We start from the raw sequence: 20,687 nt of genomic DNA on the forward strand, positions 1-20,687 counted from the left end.
GCTGCCACATCAGCATTGTAAAATGAAGTTTTGCTCCACCTTGTGGCTGAAACTTTGACTCTTGATTACCCAGGTGGAGCTGCCCACATTGAGGAAAAAGCCCCCCCAAAACCCTGCAAAAAAACCCGAAAAGACTCCAAAATTCAGTAGCTTCGAGAAGCTCCTTTGGCAGCAATAACTTGAAGGAATTGTTTTCTGTATGACTGTCAGTCTCCCACATTGTTGTAGAGGAATTTTGGCCAATCTTCTTTACAATGTTGCTTCAGTTCATTGAGGTTTGCGGACACTTGCTTATGCACAGCTCTCCTGTCACAGCATTTCAGTCAAGTTGAGGTCTGTACCTTCAGTGGTCTGTTGCAACACCTTGATTTTTCTTTTTCAGTCATTCTGGTTTAGATTTGCTGCTGCTATTATTGTCCTGTAGCACGACCCAGTTTCATCCATGCCTTAACTTTTGGACAGATGGCCTCATATGTACATATGTATATTTATAGAGATATTTATAAAGAGGAGTTCATGGTCAAATCAATGACCAAGGTTCCCAGGTCCTGCGACTGCAAAACATACCCAATCATCACCCCTCCACCACTGTACTTGACGTGGTATGAAGTGTTTGCATTGATAAGCTGTGCTTGTTTTTTGCCAAATGTGGTCCTGTGAAATATGACAGACATCAGCACTTCGGTCACGTCCTTCAGAAGTTCAGAGACAGCTTTGCAAACATAAGCTGTGCTGCCATGTTTTTTATAGAAAGAAGAAGCTTTCTGGTGTTGACCTCTTTCAATCAGGTTTCTATTCAGTCTCTTATTAATTCTTCTACTATGAACTTTAACATTCAGTGTTCACACAAACCTGTATGTTCCAGAGGAGCAAAGTGCCAGAACTTCTGGTTTTATAGAGGTTGTCACACTTATTGGTTATCAGTCAGTGAATTGACTGATAACTGGTATATTGACTGGTATATTGACTGGTATATTTTATTTTATTTTATTTTATTCTATTCTGTACAGTTGTGTACTGTATTTATTCTTATTGTATTCTAATTTTTGCTTCATAACTTTTGCACTGTCCACTTCCTGCTGTGACAAAACAAATTTCCCACGTGTGGGACTAATAAAGGTTATCTTATCTTATCTTATCTTATCTTATTGCATTTGATTAGCAGCACCTGGCTGCTATTTACTCTTTTATAATATAAGGGTGAACGCAGTTTTTCATGGGACTGGTGTAAACTTTTCACATGACTGCATTAGTTTGTCTTTTTTTACAATGCTGAGTCTTCTTTGTAAATTCATCTTTTTAAAAGACAGCCTTCTTTTTGTATGCTGTATGGTGACAACAAAAAACAGTTGCTGGTTGCCTAAATCATCGTTCAAGTTTGTGTTTTTAGTGAAGGAGGACTTTAGACTGCATAGCATTTTTCATGCAGATGTTTACATTAAACCATATAAAAACCATTAGAGGACCAGATTTCTAACGTTTACTATAATAAATATTACTGAAATCGGCCAGGATCAATGATGATGTGAAAAATGTGGAATTTCTAACTTAAAAAACAAGTTGCCTTAGAGTTAAGTTACTTTTAAACCAGTTTTTTCTAACACAAAATCAAAAAGGTTTGTGTCATAAAATTAAGCACAAATGTGTTGACCATGCAATAGACTGGTGATCTTTACAGGGTCTACCTGGCCTCTCTTGCCCTATGACAGATGAGATAAGCTCCAGCCCCCTTTGCAACCCTAATGTGGATAAATGGAAGAGAATGGATGGATGGACCAAAAACCGATTAAAAACATGTTTAAATTAAATGAAACATTAAAAGCTTGTATAAAGACACAAAGGCTAAATGTGTGCCAAGTTGTGAGGCAACATTTCCAAACACTGACAAATGTTAAAAATTCTTATGTTTATAATTTCAAATAATGTTCCTTCAAAGTTAAAAGTTTAACTAAGAACATAAACAAGACTACAGCACATTTTACTGTTGTCAACATGTATTGGGGATGTTACAGAGTTAACAGAGCAGAAAATATTCTTCTTGAGCATGGCTATATCTCACATTTTTATATCGTCATGAAATTTGATGATTGAATTCTTTGTCCTTTGTTAACCTGGTCAGTGTTTGTGACCTCATCACGTTTCCTCTAATGTCACCAGACCCAAATGCAATTTTTTGGAGAATGCACTAACAATATATAAAATATTCCCAGATAATCAACCTTGTGAACTTTGGATAAAATTTTCATTTGGCATTCAGTGCTTCAGGGTTAGTCCTGTGTTTTCATGGCAAGACGGTTAGTTTGAAACTGTGTAGAGTTTATATGCTCTCCCGTGTGCTTGGGTGGATTTCCTCTAGTTACTTCACCCAGGTGCACCTCCAGAATTTTTTCATTGGGGTGGATAGTTGGGGGACACTAAAAATATTGGGGTGGCACACTAAAAACAGAATTTCTAGTTTTATTATGCTGTTGTCAAATATAGCTTATTATATACCTACTTAATTTCCTGCTATTAAAGCTGATATCACTGAAAATAGTGACCAACATTTAACCAAATAAGATGAAAATAAGATATAAGATTTGAAATCCATAATAATCTTTTTTAAGTGATCGATTGATTGTTGGGTGCCTTCTGCTCTCTTGTAATCACGTTTATTAACATTATTAGCAACATAGGATAATCTAGGTGGCTGGCCAGTGGCCACGCCCCCCTTGGTGACGCCGTTGACCACCTGCATCTCATTGTCCAGAGATATGTGCTTTAGGTTAACTGGCCAAAGATGTGACTGTCATGAATATTATCCTACCTTTAAAGTTACTCTAATAAGTTTTCAGGACTTTTTAGGGGTAATCTAAGTTCCACTAAGATGAAGAAGCATCAACTTAATATTAAAAATGGTGATCACAGTAAAATAAGTTCAGTGATTAAGAAAATGCTTGGGCTGACCCCAGTGGGTGAATGTGCAGAGAATCACTCTTAGAATGAGGAACAAATCAATAAACGCTCTTTCTTCTTCTTCTTTTTTTAACCCCGTGATTTGCATTTACCCACAGCAAAGTTTGAGCCATCTCGGCTGCTGTAGCAGGAGGAGGAGAGCATGACTGGTCCTTGACGTGGAATATTTCCGTAAAGAGACGATGAAGGAGTAGCAGAGTGTAGCTCGAAGCTATCCCGTTTACTAACCTTAAATCGAGACGGGCTTTAGCCGTGAATCCCGCTCAGTTCTGGGTTCACCGGAGCTGACGGACACCAGTCTTTCGCAGACTGATCCCTTTCTCTTCCCCGCCTCATTCTGATCCGCTACAATCATGATAAAAGCCATTTTAATATTCAACAACCACGGCAAACCAAGGCTTTCTAAATTCTACGAACATTATGTGAGTGAAAATTTCTTCTTAATATTTTTCATTTATTTGCTGCACATATGTGTGATTCACGGGTCAACGTGGAAACGGTTAATTTAAAAAAAATCACAAGCTGTACAGCTGTGCTGAGGACACTTTTAAAAAAATTCAATCACTGTCAGCATTAATGATACTGTGCTGCACACTGTTTGAATGGGAAGCTGTGGGTACTTCAATAATGTGCAGTTGTTTCAAACTGATGTAGGCTATAAGATGCCACTCTGATCCACGCTGGCCTTTAAACATATGAATAATTAAACGTGTGCAAGCCGAAGCGAGGCTATCACATTCCCGCTGAGGCTGCGTGAACAGGAGTGAGCTCCGTTTTATTCACTTAGCTTATTAAATCTAATCTCATGCAGCCTATATACAGTCTGTGTGATGCACAGCCCGAAGCAGGTTTACTGTTTGTGTCACATGACTGTAATAGCTGTGGCCCTTGTGAGTGACTCGTGCTCAGTCCATCCCATCACCATCACTGATGCCATGAGATTATTGCCTGTAAGTTGGCATCACTAAAGCAGGCTACCTGCTCTGTTTAAAAAGCTACAGGGAACAAATGCCAGGTTATGTAATGTCATTTGCTGTGTGAGCTGTGCAGGCTTGGTCTTATAATTGGATTTATACCTCAAGACGGCCGCCTTCTTTTTATGTAGGTATCACAATAACAAGGTTGCACATGCGTTGGTCCAGCTCCCTGAATGAACTCTTGGGGACAATTTGGGGACACACACAAACAAACACAAGTTGATTAACAGATGAATTGCCAGAAAAAAAGTTGAGCCTGCTTAAAAATTCTGCACACTTTCCAAGCACCTGCTTTTCACATGTGAGTTTCGTTGCGCTGTTCAATAGTGGATTTAGAAGCACTGGAGTTTGATTCAGCTGGAACTCATAAATGCAGATTTCCGATTTGATCTCAGTCTAGATAACTGAATGTTGTTAGGGTAGAACAACATCCCGAAAAGATTAGATTTAAGAAAACACATGATGGGCATCACCCAGCAGTCTGTATTTAAAAACATAAGTATATACCAAGTGGTAATTTGATTGATTAGTCAGTCTGGCATCCTCATTACAGATCCTCCAGTCTGCTGATTTGGCGCTTTTCTTTGTTTTATGTATTCATCATTATGTATGCATCATTTTTAGAAAGCAGAATCTCTAAAAGGGGTTTCAAAATAGAAAGCAGCAAATGAATTTAACCATATAAATATTTGTTCAGATTCATTTTCCATGTTGCATAATTATTTATTGAGATGGACATTAATGCCTGTGTATTTCAGGAGGGTAAACACAAATTGATTGGATTAGAAGTAGTCCATGTCGATGCCATCTGTTATGTTACCAGTTGAGGTGTCGGCTTACAGGCTGGCTGCATATACAATTTCACACATCCGACTGACTGTGAAAACTATCTTTAGGACTCAGTTTATTGATAAGAGTTTATTGTTAAGCCTCGGCCTCGGTATGTTGTTTGTCTTAGTGTGGCTGTGCCTTATATCTGCGTGTTTGTGTGCGTCTGCGTTGAGTGGCAGAGCTGAAGAGGCGTTGTTCTGGTTGTTAAAGCCAGCCTGCTGGCTCAGACATAAACCCAAAGCATCTGTCCAGTCTGAGAGGAGGGAGAAATATGTGCACATAAAAATTCTCCCTATATAATTCATTCATCATCAGTAAGTAATGTAAGCCATAACTTTTACGTAGCAGTATAGACTTTTTTTTTTTTTTGTGCTACTGCTTTTACAAAAAAGTTGCTTTGCTTATTTTATGATTTTTTTTTTTTTTTTGATGAGGACGTCGTGGTTCTCGTGTTAAAGTAACAATGTGCTAAAACATGCTTTAGGAGAGATGTGCAGACCCATGAGTGGAGGCTGGTGGATGAACATGCACTGTGAAAGCTGCACCATTAAAACCACCTGCCTAATATTTTGTAGCTCCCCTTCGTCCAGGCTGTCAAAACAGCTCTGACCTCCAAAACAGCTCTGAAGGTGTCCTGTGCTATCAAGCACAGTGACGCTGACCTCTGTCATATTCCCATTCCAGAGTTATTTTTTGCAGTGTTGCTGAGCACATTATTCTGCTGAATAACACATCTGCATCAGTGAAAACTGTTGCAGTGAAAGGATATACGCTATCTGTTAATGTAGCATAAACATAACTGCCAGCCACCGTTTCCCAGTTGGATGTTGCACAGAGTATAACACAATGCCTATGCTGGCAAGCCAGTTCCTATAGTGCAACTGGCTGCCTTCTTTCCACAGGTAAATAATGCAACACAGACCTGATGGCACATGTGGTGTAAATGTTCAGACCAGTTCTCCTTTTTACACTGTTCTGTCCTGATCACATTGCTGGTGGTTTCTGTGGTGGTCTGTGGCTACACAGGCCCCATACAAATAAAGGTTCAACTTTCTATGACAGGCAGCATTAGGGTTGTCAGCATCTTGTGCTGTAGTAGATCTTTTTTGCACTCTTTGTACATCAGTGAGCCTTAGGCAGCCATGTCCTGTGTCACAGGCTCATTGGCTGACCTTCTTTGGCCCCCCGTTGGCATACTAACTACTGCATAATGGAAAATGCTGTATAGGGACCATCATATGTAGTTTTGGTCATTGTTTTGACTCGCATTTGTCACCACGGTGATATCAATTTCCAACAATTGTTACAGTGGGTGTGGTTTCACCATAACTGGTTAGTCCTCAGGTGGAGGGGGATTGAAAAAGGTGAGTAGGGCTCAGATATTTTCTGGTGACCGTTATTGATAACGATTTTTTTCGGTATCGTAACGAGAAAATCGCTTCACCTGGTAATATTTTTAACGGTTTAAAATTTGAATACTAGTAATTAAAAATCTCCTTCTATAATCTTAGGGTTTCTGGTATGTTTGGCTACCACATGAAATATGTTATTCATTTAGCCTCCTGTTGGTCCTTAAATGTAACTTATACTGTGTTGCTGCTTGTGAACCTCCAGAATTTCAAATAGATTTGCAGGTTCATGTAACCAGATGGGGAAACTCTCAAACTCTGACATGTTTAAAAGCTGCTGCTGTTTCTGCAATAGGCTCACTGCTCTGCTCTGCTTTGTGACTGTATCATTAAGTCCCATGTTGCACGTCACATGACTGATTTTTAGCCAGCTGCATACTGGTTACCCTCCGCTCTCCCTTTACTCACTGAACTGTTATAGATCCAGAGAGGACGTTAGCACCCTTTGGTGAGACTGTGTCATTGTTAGAGTTGCAGTAAAGCAGATTTTTAGCAAGGTTGTTGAGCTTGTATTGACAGCGCAGAGACTGTCTTTTTAGATCCTTTCTGTGGGCCCTCAATATGTTTTAAAAGACAGAACAATCTGATGAAGAAGATTTTTGTTCCCTTATTCATTCAAACATGCCTAAGGATATTGAATGCTTTGAACATAATCTCATCTCTTTGCAGAGATAAGCCTCCCTGACATGGTTTAGTAAGAGCCTCTGTGACCTCTGGGTATTGTGTATATTTGATTTTGAAAAATATGTTTGTTATAGAAATCTTTTATTTTTAGCTACTTAGGAATACACGTATTTAATAAAAAAAGAAAAAGGGAGAGGTGAGAGGAACCATTAATATCCTGTCAGACCAGTCTTCTGGCTAATAGTAATGAACTGGCTCACTGGAAGCAATTAAGTGGGCAAACATCACGTTGTTTACTGTCGCTGTGTTTAACAGCCTCTTGTTTCCTAATTCGTCCTCCAGAATGAAGACACAGAGCAACAGATCATCAGGGAAACCTTCCACTTGGTCTCAAAAAGAGATGAGAATGTCTGCAATTTCCTCGAAGGAGGAATGTAAGTTATGAGGTTGCTCGGTTGAGCCTGTTTGTGCATACGCGACTGTGTCTAAATGCTAAAGAAGCAGGCTTTAGTGGAAGTAATCTACTCCAGAAGATAATTGACTTTGACGCAACATTACAGGACTTAATTTCACTCTCCAAAGGAAAGCTCGGAGGGCTGTATGAATGGCAATCAATAGCAACGGTGTTCGTTTGATCTTCATTTAACATTCACGAATGAGGAACTAGGCGTGGAGCTGTGAAACACCACTGCTCGCAGTTGCTCTTGCATATTTTTTTTTTGTCTCATTACACTTTGCAAAATTGAAGGGTAATGAAAAAATATACGTAGCAAAAAAACCTAATAAGAATCAAGTCACTGAATGGAGAGCACAACAAACGCATAAAAAAGCCCACAACCCAAAACTAATTTCATTTACTAATTTTATTTAATAATTGCATAATACCGAGGGAGAGTTCCTACATTTCCTGTTGTTAACAGAAACTGTGATTTCTTATCAAACCCAGCAAGAGGCTGAATAACCACTACCAGTTTCTATCTTTTCACGCTAGTATATGTTGTGTACTACCTTTACACTGACTCATAATAACTGAAAAGATCTTGTTATTTTTCTTCACGTCTTTATCTGTGTTTACTTCATACTAGTTAAATCAGGTCATTCTCAGGGTTCAGAGTTCTCTCTGAGTGTTAAACTCCCTGTGAACCTTGTGCGTACGTTCAAAAGATTAGCATACATTAAGATTCCCTTATCTAAGTGTATAGTAGAGCGTAGTTTCTATGGCATGCCTGACAGGCCTCATTATATATTTGATGAGGAGCAATTTCTCTAATGTTTTCTTGCCTCTTGTTTTTCAGGTTGATTGGAGGATCCGACTACAAGCTGATCTACAGACACTACGCCACATTGTACTTTGTCTTTTGTGTCGACTCCTCAGAGAGCGAACTAGGAATTTTAGACTTAATCCAGGTAAAAGCCTGGGAAAAACAATAATGCCACCGTCTCTTTCACCATAGTTGTCGGTGTGCTTTCAGGATCTTTCTTGCAGACTGTGTTCCTTTAGGTCTACAAGCCCTTTCTTCTATTTTGTTTGCAGGTATTTGTGGAAACGCTGGACAAGTGCTTTGAGAACGTCTGTGAGCTTGACTTAATTTTCCATGTCGACAAGGTAATAAATTCATTTGTCTCTTTGTGATGTAACATGTTTATAATACCATTTGTTTGAGCCTTGGAACGACCTCGACCTCCTATGAAATCAGAAATCAGTTGTAGCCATTAGTGACTCATGTTATGGTACAAAATTTGATAACCTGCCTTGTTCCATAACATGTTGTATAGCGGCATTTTTGTTCTTATCTAGTTAATTCAGTGTTTAGGGGACCGATTGAGATTGAACTGTAGTTTGGCTACAAATGTTGTCTATTCGCCCTCATTGTTTTGTTTGATAATTCAGGCAATACTGCTTTGGTTCTGGTTAAACTTGGTTAAGGGGGAGCCAAAAAAACCAGAAGAATCCCTGCATTGTTATTTTAAGAATAAAACACTTAGAAAGGTCACATACTTTACTTTTATATTTAGCAAAGAAAATGGGAAATGGGTGCAAACTTGGAAATGAAGTATGTGAGGCAATAACAGCTTTGAAAATTGATATTTGGTACAACCTGAACTCTCTTAGACAAGCTTTCTTTGAATTTCTTTAAGGAATCTTCAGCAATAATTCTCCAGGCTTCTTGGAGGACAACCAAAGCTTTTATTTGAATGCTTTCCAGATGATTTTGCATGGTGGTTCGAAATTTGATGGTGATTTTTTACGTCCAAAATTCCATCAATTTTGTCAAGATCCAAAGCCGTCACAGAGCCTCCTCTGTGTTTTAAAGATGGCTTTTGACACTCACTGTTGCACCTCCTCTGTGCATATTGATGAGAATTGAATCAGAAATGTCACATTTGGATTTATCACTCCATCAGACCTGTTGCCACTGATTTTTAGTCCAGTTCTTGTGCAGTTTGGCATACGTCAGTCTTTTCTCCACATTTTCCTTCCTTATGAATGGCTTCATGGCAGCCACCCTTGCATTCAGACTGTTTCCGATGAGGCTTTGGCAAACAGTAGATGGATCAGGCGAAGGGCCAGATGTATCAGTCAGGTCTTTGTTGGATTTTTCCCATTTCTTTATCCAGGCCCACACACCATGCCGAGACATGTCATGTTGATACAGAACAATACACAGAATAAGGGGTGTCTCAAGACTTTCTCACAGCACTGTAATGCTGCAGTATGAGGAAAAAGCTTTGCGTGACGATTAGATTCACGTCTAATTCCTCTCAGGTCCACAACATTCTGGCCGAGATGGTAATGGGTGGGATGGTCCTGGAGACCAACATGAATGAAATCATCACGCAGGTGGATGCCCAGAACAAGATGGAGAAGTCTGAGGTAAGCGTGACCCTGACAGTTCAACTGTATGTATGACTTGATGCTACCGCCAAACTCTGAGGTGGTGTATACAGTATGCAGGCATGTGTGTATGCTGCACCCTGCATGCTATTCTCCAGTGACCTTGTGGATGCTCCCTACCCACTCTTGAGTGTTTGTGCTCTTTTTTTTTTTTTTTTTTTTTTTTTTTTTTTTTTTTTTGGTCTCTTTTCCTGCTGCTGCACTGCTCTCAACTCAGATCAAGACTCAACATATTCTCTCCTGTATCTCTCAGTATACTATACAGCCATAGTCATCACTTCTACCATTTCTACAAAGACTTAACTGTACCATTTTCCAAAGCACCTCCAGATTCAGTGACCATAAAATCAGCCATATCATCTATATTTGAAATACAGTAGTGAAAATATGCTGGTTCCAGGCTGTGTCTTTATATGCTCTTTATTTTAGAAGAGAATGTGAAGTTTCTGCGCTATCCGTGTTGTAGTAAATGCTTTTCAAACTTGTTTTCTTGCATCTACAAGCCAGTGTCCTTGCTTAGATAACTGCTCTATGCAAGGACATTGCTTTGCTTTGCACACAGCTTTTGCTAGCAGAGAAACATTCATTTTACGAATTGAAAAGTTTAATTTGATTTTAATTTGACAGACAGCCAGAGACAATTTTATGAAATCACTTATTTGCAAAATAATGTGGATTGTAGCATCTGATAGTCCTAAAATCGAACTGCACTAATGATTTGGCCCTTTGTTTCCAAAGTACTTGCAGCACGCTGCAGTAATGTATAAGCATTGAGTCAGAGTTTTGGTGAAATCCTGTTTTACTCTTACAGCGAAAGTCACAAAGTCATACAAATTTGTTTCTACTTTGTTTGCTTCCTTGATAAACTGAAGGGTTTCATGTTCAGGTTTTTAACTGGCTGATTAATTGTGTGCTCTAACAGTAGATTTCCTTTTTTTCTTTTCTTTTTTTAAAAGTGTATATATTTTTTTAATAATCTGAGCTGCATTGTGTGCTTTTAACCAGACAAGACTCTTCCTTTTCGATTGACCTTCTGTAAGCAGATCTTTTACTGTTCTACGATCATCTGAGCTGCTCTGTCTCTTCCCTCTTGGACCTATCGTAGACCACAGAGTTCGTTTATCACACTGATGCTAATTGAAAGTGGCACCGTTCTATTATAGGTCAGCCTCTGGAGACCGAGGAACGAGCCGTTCTTCTCCACGACTGGCAAGGAACGATTATGATATTAATCGCATTTCAAAACGCACGTTCTTGTCACGTAATATCTCTATATTTCGCAGCTATACATAATTGTAGTATACAGTTTACAGTTGTGGTGTATGATAGGTCCTATCACTTTTTTTCTGTGGAGATAAACTGTAATTACTTTAATCTGCTTTAACATTCCTCATTCCTCTTTTTCCTGACCCTGTCCAGTTCTTTCCATTCTTCTCTTTCTCTCTCTCTCTTTACAGACGTTTATCTTTCAGTCTACCAGGCAGGACAGGTAGACACAGGTACTGCTAAATTTACAACCAAGTACTGTAACCTTAACTGCAGTTTACCCCCCCCCCCCCCCTCTTGAGTCTCTTCATATGGCCCTCCATGTTGAAGTAAAGTGACGTCACTAACATACAGTAGGAATCTTTCGTGGCAGACCCAAAAATGTTTCCCTCCTTAATCAGGAACAAAAACGGTCGCGGTCGTTGAAATTGCAGTCTAGAGATGTAGTAGCATGCTGTCTTTCTAATAAAAAAACAAAATAAAAAGATACAAGTTTTATGTGTGAGTGGTTTGTATGTAGCAGGTTGATAACTTAGCTTTGCATAGATAGAAATAAAGAAATGTTTTACCTTGTCTATGTAAAACCAACTAGCATCTCTAAAGGTCACCAAAGTGCAGTTTGTCTGGGATTGTATACTGGGCTATTCGCTACTATGAAAAAGTCTTGAGTTCTATTTTTATTTGGAAAATGGGATCTAGGTGCAGCACGGAGAACTATTGTTAAACACCAATTTTTGCTTGGAAGCAAAATATAAAGAAATGAGGGGTGGCTCGAGACTTTACTGTAGGATTGTGTGTTGCGCAGCAGAAACAATATAATAATAGAAGTCCAAGCCAAGAACATTTCTAGCAAAAATGTCCCTTTTTAAACAGTGAAATATTGCTTTTACACATTCACAGCGAGCTTTGGAGGAGCTGGAAGGTGATTTTTCATATGTTTTACCAGAGCCAGAAGACAAAAGTAACTCATTTGTTTCCCGGGGTTTTCAATCTACATGCTAAATTACAGGCTAAGGCTAACACTGATATCATTTATAAACGAGACTGAGCCCAGGGTGAGTTTTTCAAAAGGCTCTTTTATTTGCATGAAGCACAGAATCAAACTGCAGTTATGTGACACGAAGCTGGCGTTGCTATTTCTGTGTGTGTTCGTCACGCAGTACTTTATTAAAAACCCACTATAATGGATTTGCACAGCAGGCCTCCAGGCGACCTGCTGCAAAGCAACAAAGTATCCTTCACTGTTAATGCCGAGCCAATTTGCTGGCTCAGCATTCCTTTCGATTAACGACACGGTCATCTTTCCATCTAACACAAGTCTCCTTGACTCCTGGCAGAGGGAGGGACACCCCCTAAGACAAACAGCCTATTGAAATAACCTTATGAAACATGAAGTGGATTAATCTCCATTCCAAGCGTACCTTGCGTGTCAGGCTCTGAAATTATTTACAAGGGTGTTCATTTCTAGCGAGGCAGCGATCATGCAGTTTTCTATCCTTTTGGTCATTTTTGGGTCTGTCTTCCAAAGATTCAGCTGGGGGTTCTCTAACCGCACTGATTCTCAAATGTCTGCTCGTACTCGAGACAAAAACATCAAATCATTCAGTATTCAGATCTGTGTTATTGATCATAAAAACTATACTTGGCTGGATTCTTCCCTTAAAAACGCTCAATTTCTCTTATATAATTTCACATTGAGATTCATTGTGTTAGAGTGAAGTGCCTCCTCTGTAACTGAAAACAGATCTCCCATTGTAGTTTAGTGCTAGTAGGCTTACAGCCTTTTCCTATCATCAGTAGTTAACACAACACACATGCAAATGACACACTATTTTTTTTTTTTTTTTTTTTTTTTGTTTTTTTTTTTTTTTTTGTTCATATGTATTTAGACAGAAAAATGTTAGCTACTGTCATGTGTAGGCTCCCAGAGGTAATTCAACTCACTAGAGGTATAGTATCACCTGTACTATTACTCTTAAAGCAAACATTGTACGTTTTCTGAAATCTACCCACCTATCTATCCGAACATCATTACCGTCTTCATATCAAAATCCATTCTTCTGCTTTACCCAATTCTCTCCTTCCATTTTAACCTTATCGGTCCTCAAGAGTCCGGTGGGTTCACTTTCCAAGCAATGCTGCCTTTTGTCCATTTGATGAATGTGAAGTAGTGCTCAAAATCAGTGAATGGTGTAGTACAGTATGTCCTCACCGTTGACGCATAATTGGCTCTGGTTGTGATCCAATCATTCTCGAGAAAATAAGAAAAATAATGCATGTGCGTATGAAGCTATGAAGGCATCTGAATGTACATTTGCACATGTTGTCTGTCTCAGTAGCTGTCAGTGCTTTTGCATTTTGTCAGCAGTTGATTGTCTAGTACTTTGTTTAGCACTGTGTGTGTCGAGTGTTCACTTTTCAGTGTCTCGTCCTGTAACGGCATGTTTTCTGCTTCACTGGTTTGTGTCTTATCAACCCTCCTTGTGTGTGTTTTTTGTGCGTGTGTGTGTGTATAGGCCGGTATTGCAGGAGCGCCCGCTCGTGCCGTATCAGCTGTAAAGAACATGAACCTCCCGGAAATGCCCAGAAACATCAACATTGGTGACATCAGCATAAAAGTGCCAAATTTACCCTCCTTCAAATAGTGGCAGCGAGATCCCGAACCTGCAGATGTCAGCCAATGTTTACAGTGATGCAATCTGTTTACCACAACCTCAATTCACCAACTTTTATCAAAACTATAAATCTTCAAGGTACTGTGTGATCTGACACTCCTTGTACGTGTGCTTTCTCTTTCTTCTTGTGTTATTTTTCTCAGTTTGAAGTAAAAGTAAGTATTTATTTATGAATGGTACATTCCTTACGCCTCACTGAAGGTTGGCTCATGACTTTCAGCTCACTGGAATCTGCTAAAGTGTTTGCTTGAAAGAGAATTGCGTGGCAGGAAGTGACCTTTTGGGGCAGTCTTACGAGTTTGTTTTTTTTCCAGACTAAGAGAATCAGTCAAGTAGAAGTGAAAGCAAAAATATTTCGAATCCAAAATTGGAACCAGTTTAGTACAGTATTGAGAGATTTAGGGTACAGAAGATTATTATGTTGAAGATATGCTGTGTGACAGAAAAATATATATGAAATGATTTTTCTTTTATTTGTATGCAAAGTATTTTTCAAAGATTCACCATGTCTTACCAAATGATGCTCTTAATTTTTGTGTGTATATGACTTATTTTCTCTTCTTTTTTCAACATAATAAACGTCAAAATGAAACCTGTGTGCTTGGCTTACTTCATTTTTATAAAGATCTTATGTCAGCTGCTCCTGTTGGGAGTCACCATGGTGGATTATCTGCCTCCATCTCACCCTATCCCAGTTTCTCCTGGCTCGGCCTCGTGTCTTTTTGCCAGTGCCACTGTCTCCAAACCATCTATCACAAGAAGTCTCACTATCATCTTGTAGACCTTCCCTTTCACACTTGTTCCTCCTGCTACAAATCACCCCTGATACTTGGCTAAATATGTATGTGGTACATTACATTTAACTAAATGTTTAAAATAAATATGCTACCTAACATTTATTACAAAATTCTCAGATCCACTGTACTTTACTTTTGTCAAGTCAACTCATAAAACATTTTTGGGTTATCAAATCTTAACTTTAAACCACGGAGGTGGAGAAAAAGAACAGTGCAATGGACAATTTAAAATAAATTTGGGACAAAAACATACAAAACTCACCCAAAAACCTTCTTATCCAGTATGTCGCGCCTTTATTGCCTAAAAACAAGTTAAACAGAAAACAAAAACCAGTAAACTAAAATGACGTATTATCATGATTGCATTTGGGCTTTTATCAGAACAACAGTCCATTTGCAAGGGGGAGGTTTGGGGGAAAAAAACAAAACAAAAAAAACCCAAAACAGCAGAGCCCCAAATTTGTTCTGGTAAATGTCAGATAAAGCATAAAATACATTTTATGTGCTTTTGCCGGTGTTTTTTCTTTTGTTTTGTTTTTTTTTTTCTTAGCGCTTTTCTTGCAGGACAGGCACTGATTTGTCCAACGCTGATTCCGTAGTGACTGTTGCATTTTCAGAGATTCACTGTGCGCAGTTTTTACGCAAAACAAATCTCACAGAAACTTTATTTTGCAGAAAGTGACATGATGACAAATGTCAGCAGTAAGTTTTCGTTTTTTTTTAATGCAAGTAAATGATTTCCCTCCATCCAGCAGGCTAACAGCAGCCAGCGCGGATCCACTCTCTGCCGTGACTGCGCATCTCCGCGCAGCTTTGACGGTCACATGACTTGTCTTGTGACAACAGGAAGCCGGAATGTCAACAGTGTGAGGATGCTGCTGTGGCTTTGACGCTTTTCAATTCTTCAATCACTATTTTTAAGGACGCAGACTACAATGACTTCCATTATAAAAGAAACACAAAGGTGGGACCCCCCCCCCCCCCCGAAAAGAAATTACATGTAACGACATTTTATCTTGTAGCAAAGCCTGAGCTACCTGTAGCATACGAAGGCATGCCGAAAGTCGATATTGTAATTTAATATCGACTAATAATTTGTTGCATTAATACATGTTAGCAAAGGGTATCTATATTTATCTTTTTTTACATTTTGGTGAGATTGAATTGCACAAATGCGCCTTCTTCCATTTTAGCCTTACGCGTTTGCTCAGTCTGGTATGGTAACATTAGCAAGTATGTTGGTGGGCTGGAGTAAACGAGTCATACTTTGGTACAGTGGTCGAACTTATGCGCACAATGACTTAATGACACTTAAGCAGTGTCTTTGTAGAATAAAAATACTACTGAGGCTGCCGGGTTAAGTAAAATCCCACAAGGATATATTTAGAGTTAAGTCTGTACAAGTTACTACTTATGCTTAAAAAACAAAACTACTACAAATTGAAACTGGGCAGAAGTATTGGCCGCCTTTAAACCACTTAATAAGACAGTTGAAATCATATCATGTAATCGATTTGAATAAAAAAACTTTTACCCATTTAGACTTTCTGTTACTATATGTAGTATAGCTGCAAGAGATTTAAATATTTTTTTAAACTTTTTGATGAAAGAAAAGAAAAGGCCAGTTTACGATCAAGATAGATTTAAAAACAAACAAACAAAACAAACTCTAAACAAAAACAAAACAAAAAGGCCTGAACCCCTGAATCCTGCAATAAGGGGATGTGGTGTCACTACTATGCTGTTTGGGGTATTTTTCTTGCAGGTTTTGAATCTGGTTGTGAAGCAGGATCGCTGAGAAAATGGTTCTAACGGACATAGCCTGGCTGATTTATCTGCAGTCTGTCTATTAGTATCGCAGTTTATAACGACTAATAAATTAACATTGAAAGAGTAAAGAAGAGACTGCTGAAACACCCTTCAACCATATTATGAGTGTTGATGTTGCATAACTGGTCCACCCGAGGGCACTCTGCAACTTCCCTTTTGGAAAGAAATACAAATACTATAAATGAGCCAAACTGAGTGTAAACGAGTACATAAATAACTACATATTATAAAAATTAGGGAAATATGTTTATGTTTAGTGGGTCTGAAAGAAAAAAAAATATCAGCCAGTATTTCAGCATGTTGGATTTTTAAATAATTGATTATCTGTATTTGTAACAGTCTTAATATTCCCGTTTCCATCAGGCTTTACTCTGTGATAACCTTTAGCCCATGTAGCCCAAGAGGATGGATCTCTTCCAGGAGGCAGTGCACTCAACCATAGATAGATGCACAGATGTCTGTCTATCTGGGATATTGTGCAGTATTAAATAAAACAATGGGAAATGATCTGGGAATAATATAACAGAAAAAAAAATCAAATTTGTAAACTAAGACTTTTCATTATTTCATGAAAGTTAATTTCATGGTATTCTCTCTTATAACAACAGTACATAAACATCTGGCAACTGAGGAGACAAGTTGTTTGACCTTTGGGATTTTAGCTGCTCAACAGTCCTGAGACTTCTTTGCCGTATTTTCTAAATCATGATGCTCCAGATGTTTTCAGTTGGTGAAAGTTCTCTTTTACTACAAAGCCGTGCTGTTGTATTAAGTGCAGTATTCAGTTTTCCATTGTCATGTTGAAATATGTGAAGGCCTTCCTTGAAAAAGTCATCATCTGGATGGAAGCATATACCCTTCAGCACTGAAAAGGTACATATGGGTTTAGACATTCCAGATGTGCAAGTTGCCGGTGCACATATGCACACACATACCACCATCAGAGAAGCAGGCGTTTGACCTTAGTGCTGATAACAAGCTCATTGATCCTTTTCTTCTTAGCCCAGATGATGTGGCGTCCATGTTTTTCCAAAAAGAATTTCAAACCTGGATTCATCAGAGCAGTTTTCCATTTTGTCTCAGTCGATTTGAATTAAGCTTTGGCGCAGAGAAGATAGCAGCATTTCGGGATCATCTTCACATGTGAATTCTTATATGCTAGAGCTTTAATCTGCATTTGTGGATGGCATGGGAACTGCATTCACAGACGTATTCTTGAGCCCATGCAGTGATTTCTATGACAGAATCACGCCTGTTTTTAATTGTCCCTCGTGCGCAGAGATTTCTCCAGATTCTCTTTGTGGAGATTGGTGAACTTCTGCCAATCTTTACCTCTGATAGTCTCTGTCTCTCTAAGATGCTGTTTTTGTACCCAGTGATTTTACTGATATGTTGCTAGTAAACCGAAGTAGGTGCGTAATTTTAATTTTGAGCTAGATGCTCAAATATAGTGATGAAGAAATGAAAGACCTTTAAATTTCAGTTATTTTTTTACAAGAATCATTCATGCATCTGTCTGGCTTAAAACATGAAATAAATTACAATAAAATCAAAACACATTATTATTAGTATTGTCCCAGAATTTTACATTCACTCTGTAGTACATAGCCTCATTTTACGCTGCTATGCACTCTTCACACTACAGCTGATGTTCTTTTTTACCTTGTGAGATCTGCTACTTTGGTACAAAACCATCAGGACTTTATGTTTTTAGTTAGAAGCACCTTTGAAATTCAATGACAGTCTGAGAGAACCATCTTTCATGCTGAGCCCTGAACTCAGATACTTAACTAAGAGATCTGAGAATGTCCTACATCATTGTCATTAACACGTGTGACTCTTATTTTTTTCTTAAACAGCATAAAAGAAGCAGTGACTTTCATCAATGCAATTGATGTGAACAAGTTCTCCAGACTGATCTCCCGCATCATACAGAAGCTTCATCTGAAGGTATGGAGACTGCACAATGTTATCTGTGCCAAAGATGAGAGGCTTCGCAGCAAAGCTGTCGTGCATGCATAAAGACTTACTGGAGCATCGCTCACACTTGACTCTAATTAATGCACATGCAGACCTGGATCTGCTAATCTTTCTGGTTTGTCACAAGATTGACTCGTCAAACTAAATGTTTTATTCAAGGGACTCTTTGCGTGGTTTCTTTATTTTTTTTGAAGTGCTAATGGGAGGCAGTGCAACTTTTTAAAATAATAATATTTAATGAAATAGACATTTTGACATGTATCAACAGGCGATCATATTATTTAATGTTCTTATGCTGCAATTCAGCCTAGCGGATGAATTGTTTTGTTGATATTTATGAAATTAGAATGAATATTTTAACTCCTTGTTAGTTTATGCTTTGTTTTTTATTCATACAGTAGCAGTTTTTCAACCTTTTGCATGTCTGATGTCAATTGCTACAAGCCTCAGTCTATCCATGACCTAGCATCCACATTAAATAAAGATTAGGGGCTTTATTTACTTAACTGGTGGCACAGTGGTACAGTAGTTAGCACCATTGGCTCACAGGCCCAGAGAGAACTTGCAAACTCAGAAGCATTCAAACCTGTGACGTTCTTGCTTTGTGGGTTATGTCCAGGTACTCTGGATTCCTCCAAAGCCATGTTCATGTTAGGTTAGCTGGCAATTCTAAATTGGCCATTGGTGTGAATGGTTTTCTCTCTGTCTCTCAATGTTAGCCCTGATAAACTGGCAACCTATCCAGGATGTACCTCCTTTCTTACCCTATGACTACTGAGATAGGACATTGGCTTTAGCTGCTATATGACCCTGAATTGGATAAGTTGAAGAAAGCAGAGTGACAAGGACTAAACTTTGGTAATTGTGATACTGCAATGTTCCACATTTTGCTTTAAAAATATCCAAAATAAAAATAAAACTATAATAAAAATCTGTTTGTTGACTGAGCTGACTGTCACTCACGAGTGGCAGCAGAGGAGCTGCGCGCAGCAAAACATTAGTGTGAGTAACATGAGATTAATACTGTATGTTGCTTATGAATATAAGCTCCTTTCAAGGAAAACCTTTGTTGTTGTCAGACTTGTCAGATTAACACTGACACCCACATACTGTGTTTTAAAGCTTATTCTGAAAATGTTTTGATTGTCAAACAGACAGTGGCTTTTCATTCATATATTTAGTTATTATTTCAGGATGCTTTTACATTACATTGGATTTTTTTCTACACAGGGAGAGCGGACGTTCAGTGAGGAAGAGGAGGAAAAACTCCAGGCTGCTCTCTCATTGGATAAAAATGCTCTCAACCTAGTCTTGGAAACTTCTGCTTTTATATTAGAGCAAGTGAGTGGTCACATTGTTTTTCCTGCAGTGCACATAAAAAGTGACTCAAATGATGCACATTTTGCATATTTTCTAAATATCTTAATATGAGGAGATTGGCATGGAGTGTGTACTGTAGCTTTTGAATCACACAGTGAGCCTATTTCTCCACCTGGGGTCACTGTTGTGTTGCGAGTAGTTGTATTTCCAATGTTGTGTTTGGTATTAGATTGAATGGATTGTTCTTTTATAACTGTAACTGCACAATAACCCGATATAAATGAATACATTTGATGCTGATTAACACATCCTGTCCTCTTCTCTCATCACTTTTACTAGGCAGTGTATCATAATGTAAAGCCAGCCTCTTTGCAACAACAGCTGGAGATGGTCCATCTAACCCCAGAGAAGGCTGAGGTGTTCTCTCAGACCTGGGCAACTACTGGACCCGAACTGGTGGAGAAACTGAAATGTAATTTGTTTGCCCCGAAGAAGGTACAGTCTAAGGGTTTTTTTTGTCCTCGTTAGCATCAGACTGCTTATTTTTATTTAGCAGAATATACACAGCAAACCCTTTACAGTTTGTTATTTATGTTTTACAAACAATATATCCAAACAGGAGTTTTACCACTGATGCAGAAACTACATTGCTTGTAAACCAGTTATTCTTGTCATTCATGCACCAGTTGTGCCTGTGCTGGTGTAAATGAGAAATTTCAGTTGCAGTAAGTCTGTGGAGGAACAGTAAAAGCAAGCAACACAGTACACAGTGTAATATTTTTTTGGGAACATTATTAGTGTTGATATACCTGAACTTTGACTACACCTGCTATAATGTCTTTGAAACCCAAAGCCGCCCGTTCTATTTTATTTTTTCGCGAGCCGAGTTCTATTGAATTCATAATGTGATACTGAATTGAAAATAAGCATCAGACTGTCCACATTAAGACTGACCTGCTTTTATGTGAATTCTTTCCAGCCATATGGATTACAAAGACTTCTTTCAAAGCTCACACAAGTTGTTTCATTAATTTCTAAACTTGTTTCGCTCTATAACTTGATTAAAGAGCGACACTTCAAACAGCATTCCTTTCAGAGACGAGGGAATTAAGATCAAACGCGGAATA

The 20,687-nt window shown here is 38.6% G+C and overlaps 2 protein-coding genes across 3 annotated transcripts in view; both read left to right on the forward strand.

Annotated features, from left to right (window-relative positions):
• The first annotated feature begins 3,061 nt into the window (after window positions 1-3,061).
• On the forward strand, window positions 3,062-14,229 carry ap3s1 (adaptor related protein complex 3 subunit sigma 1). 2 transcript variants are annotated; one of them, XM_040050344.1, is made up of 7 exons: window positions 3,062-3,377; window positions 7,139-7,230; window positions 8,092-8,203; window positions 8,331-8,402; window positions 9,564-9,671; window positions 11,150-11,191; window positions 13,475-13,587. In XM_040050344.1, exons 1-6 carry the CDS (start codon window positions 3,309-3,311, stop codon window positions 11,183-11,185), a joined length of 489 nt encoding a protein of 162 aa, XP_039906278.1. In that variant the 5' UTR covers window positions 3,062-3,308; the 3' UTR covers window positions 11,186-11,191; window positions 13,475-13,587. The 2 variants fall into 2 exon arrangements, with proteins under 2 accessions (XP_039906278.1, XP_039906277.1); XM_040050343.1 differs by lacking the exon at window positions 11,150-11,191 and having other exon boundaries at window positions 3,066-3,377; window positions 13,475-14,229.
• Window positions 14,230-15,243: 1,014 nt separating this feature from the next.
• Window positions 15,244-20,687, forward strand: part of commd10 (COMM domain containing 10) — a 64,803-nt gene continuing 59,359 nt past the window's right edge. The window contains exons 1-4 of the mRNA XM_040050342.1: window positions 15,244-15,394; window positions 18,120-18,210; window positions 19,471-19,581; window positions 19,900-20,055. Coding sequence (XP_039906276.1) covers window positions 15,366-15,394; window positions 18,120-18,210; window positions 19,471-19,581; window positions 19,900-20,055 — 387 coding nt within the window. The 5' untranslated portion in view covers window positions 15,244-15,365. The remainder of the gene's footprint in view (window positions 15,395-18,119; window positions 18,211-19,470; window positions 19,582-19,899; window positions 20,056-20,687) is intronic.

Source organism: Simochromis diagramma, unplaced genomic scaffold (assembly GCF_900408965.1).
Source record: "Simochromis diagramma unplaced genomic scaffold, fSimDia1.1 OVJJ01000131.1, whole genome shotgun sequence".
Classification (NCBI taxonomy): Eukaryota; Metazoa; Chordata; class Actinopteri; order Cichliformes; family Cichlidae; genus Simochromis; species Simochromis diagramma.

What these genes read in the sequence shown, in the direction of transcription:
- ap3s1 (XM_040050343.1), top strand. Translation starts at nt 3,309, where the DNA reads ATGATAAAAGCCATTTTAATATTCAACAACCACGGCAAACCAAGGCTT. An exon ending in CTAAATTCTACGAACATTAT is followed by an intron (nt 3,378 to 7,138) that starts GTGAGTGAAAAT and finishes TTCGTCCTCCAG; the next exon opens with AATGAAGACACAGAGCAACA. An exon ending in AATTTCCTCGAAGGAGGAAT is followed by an intron (nt 7,231 to 8,091) that starts GTAAGTTATGAG and finishes CTTGTTTTTCAG; the next exon opens with GTTGATTGGAGGATCCGACT.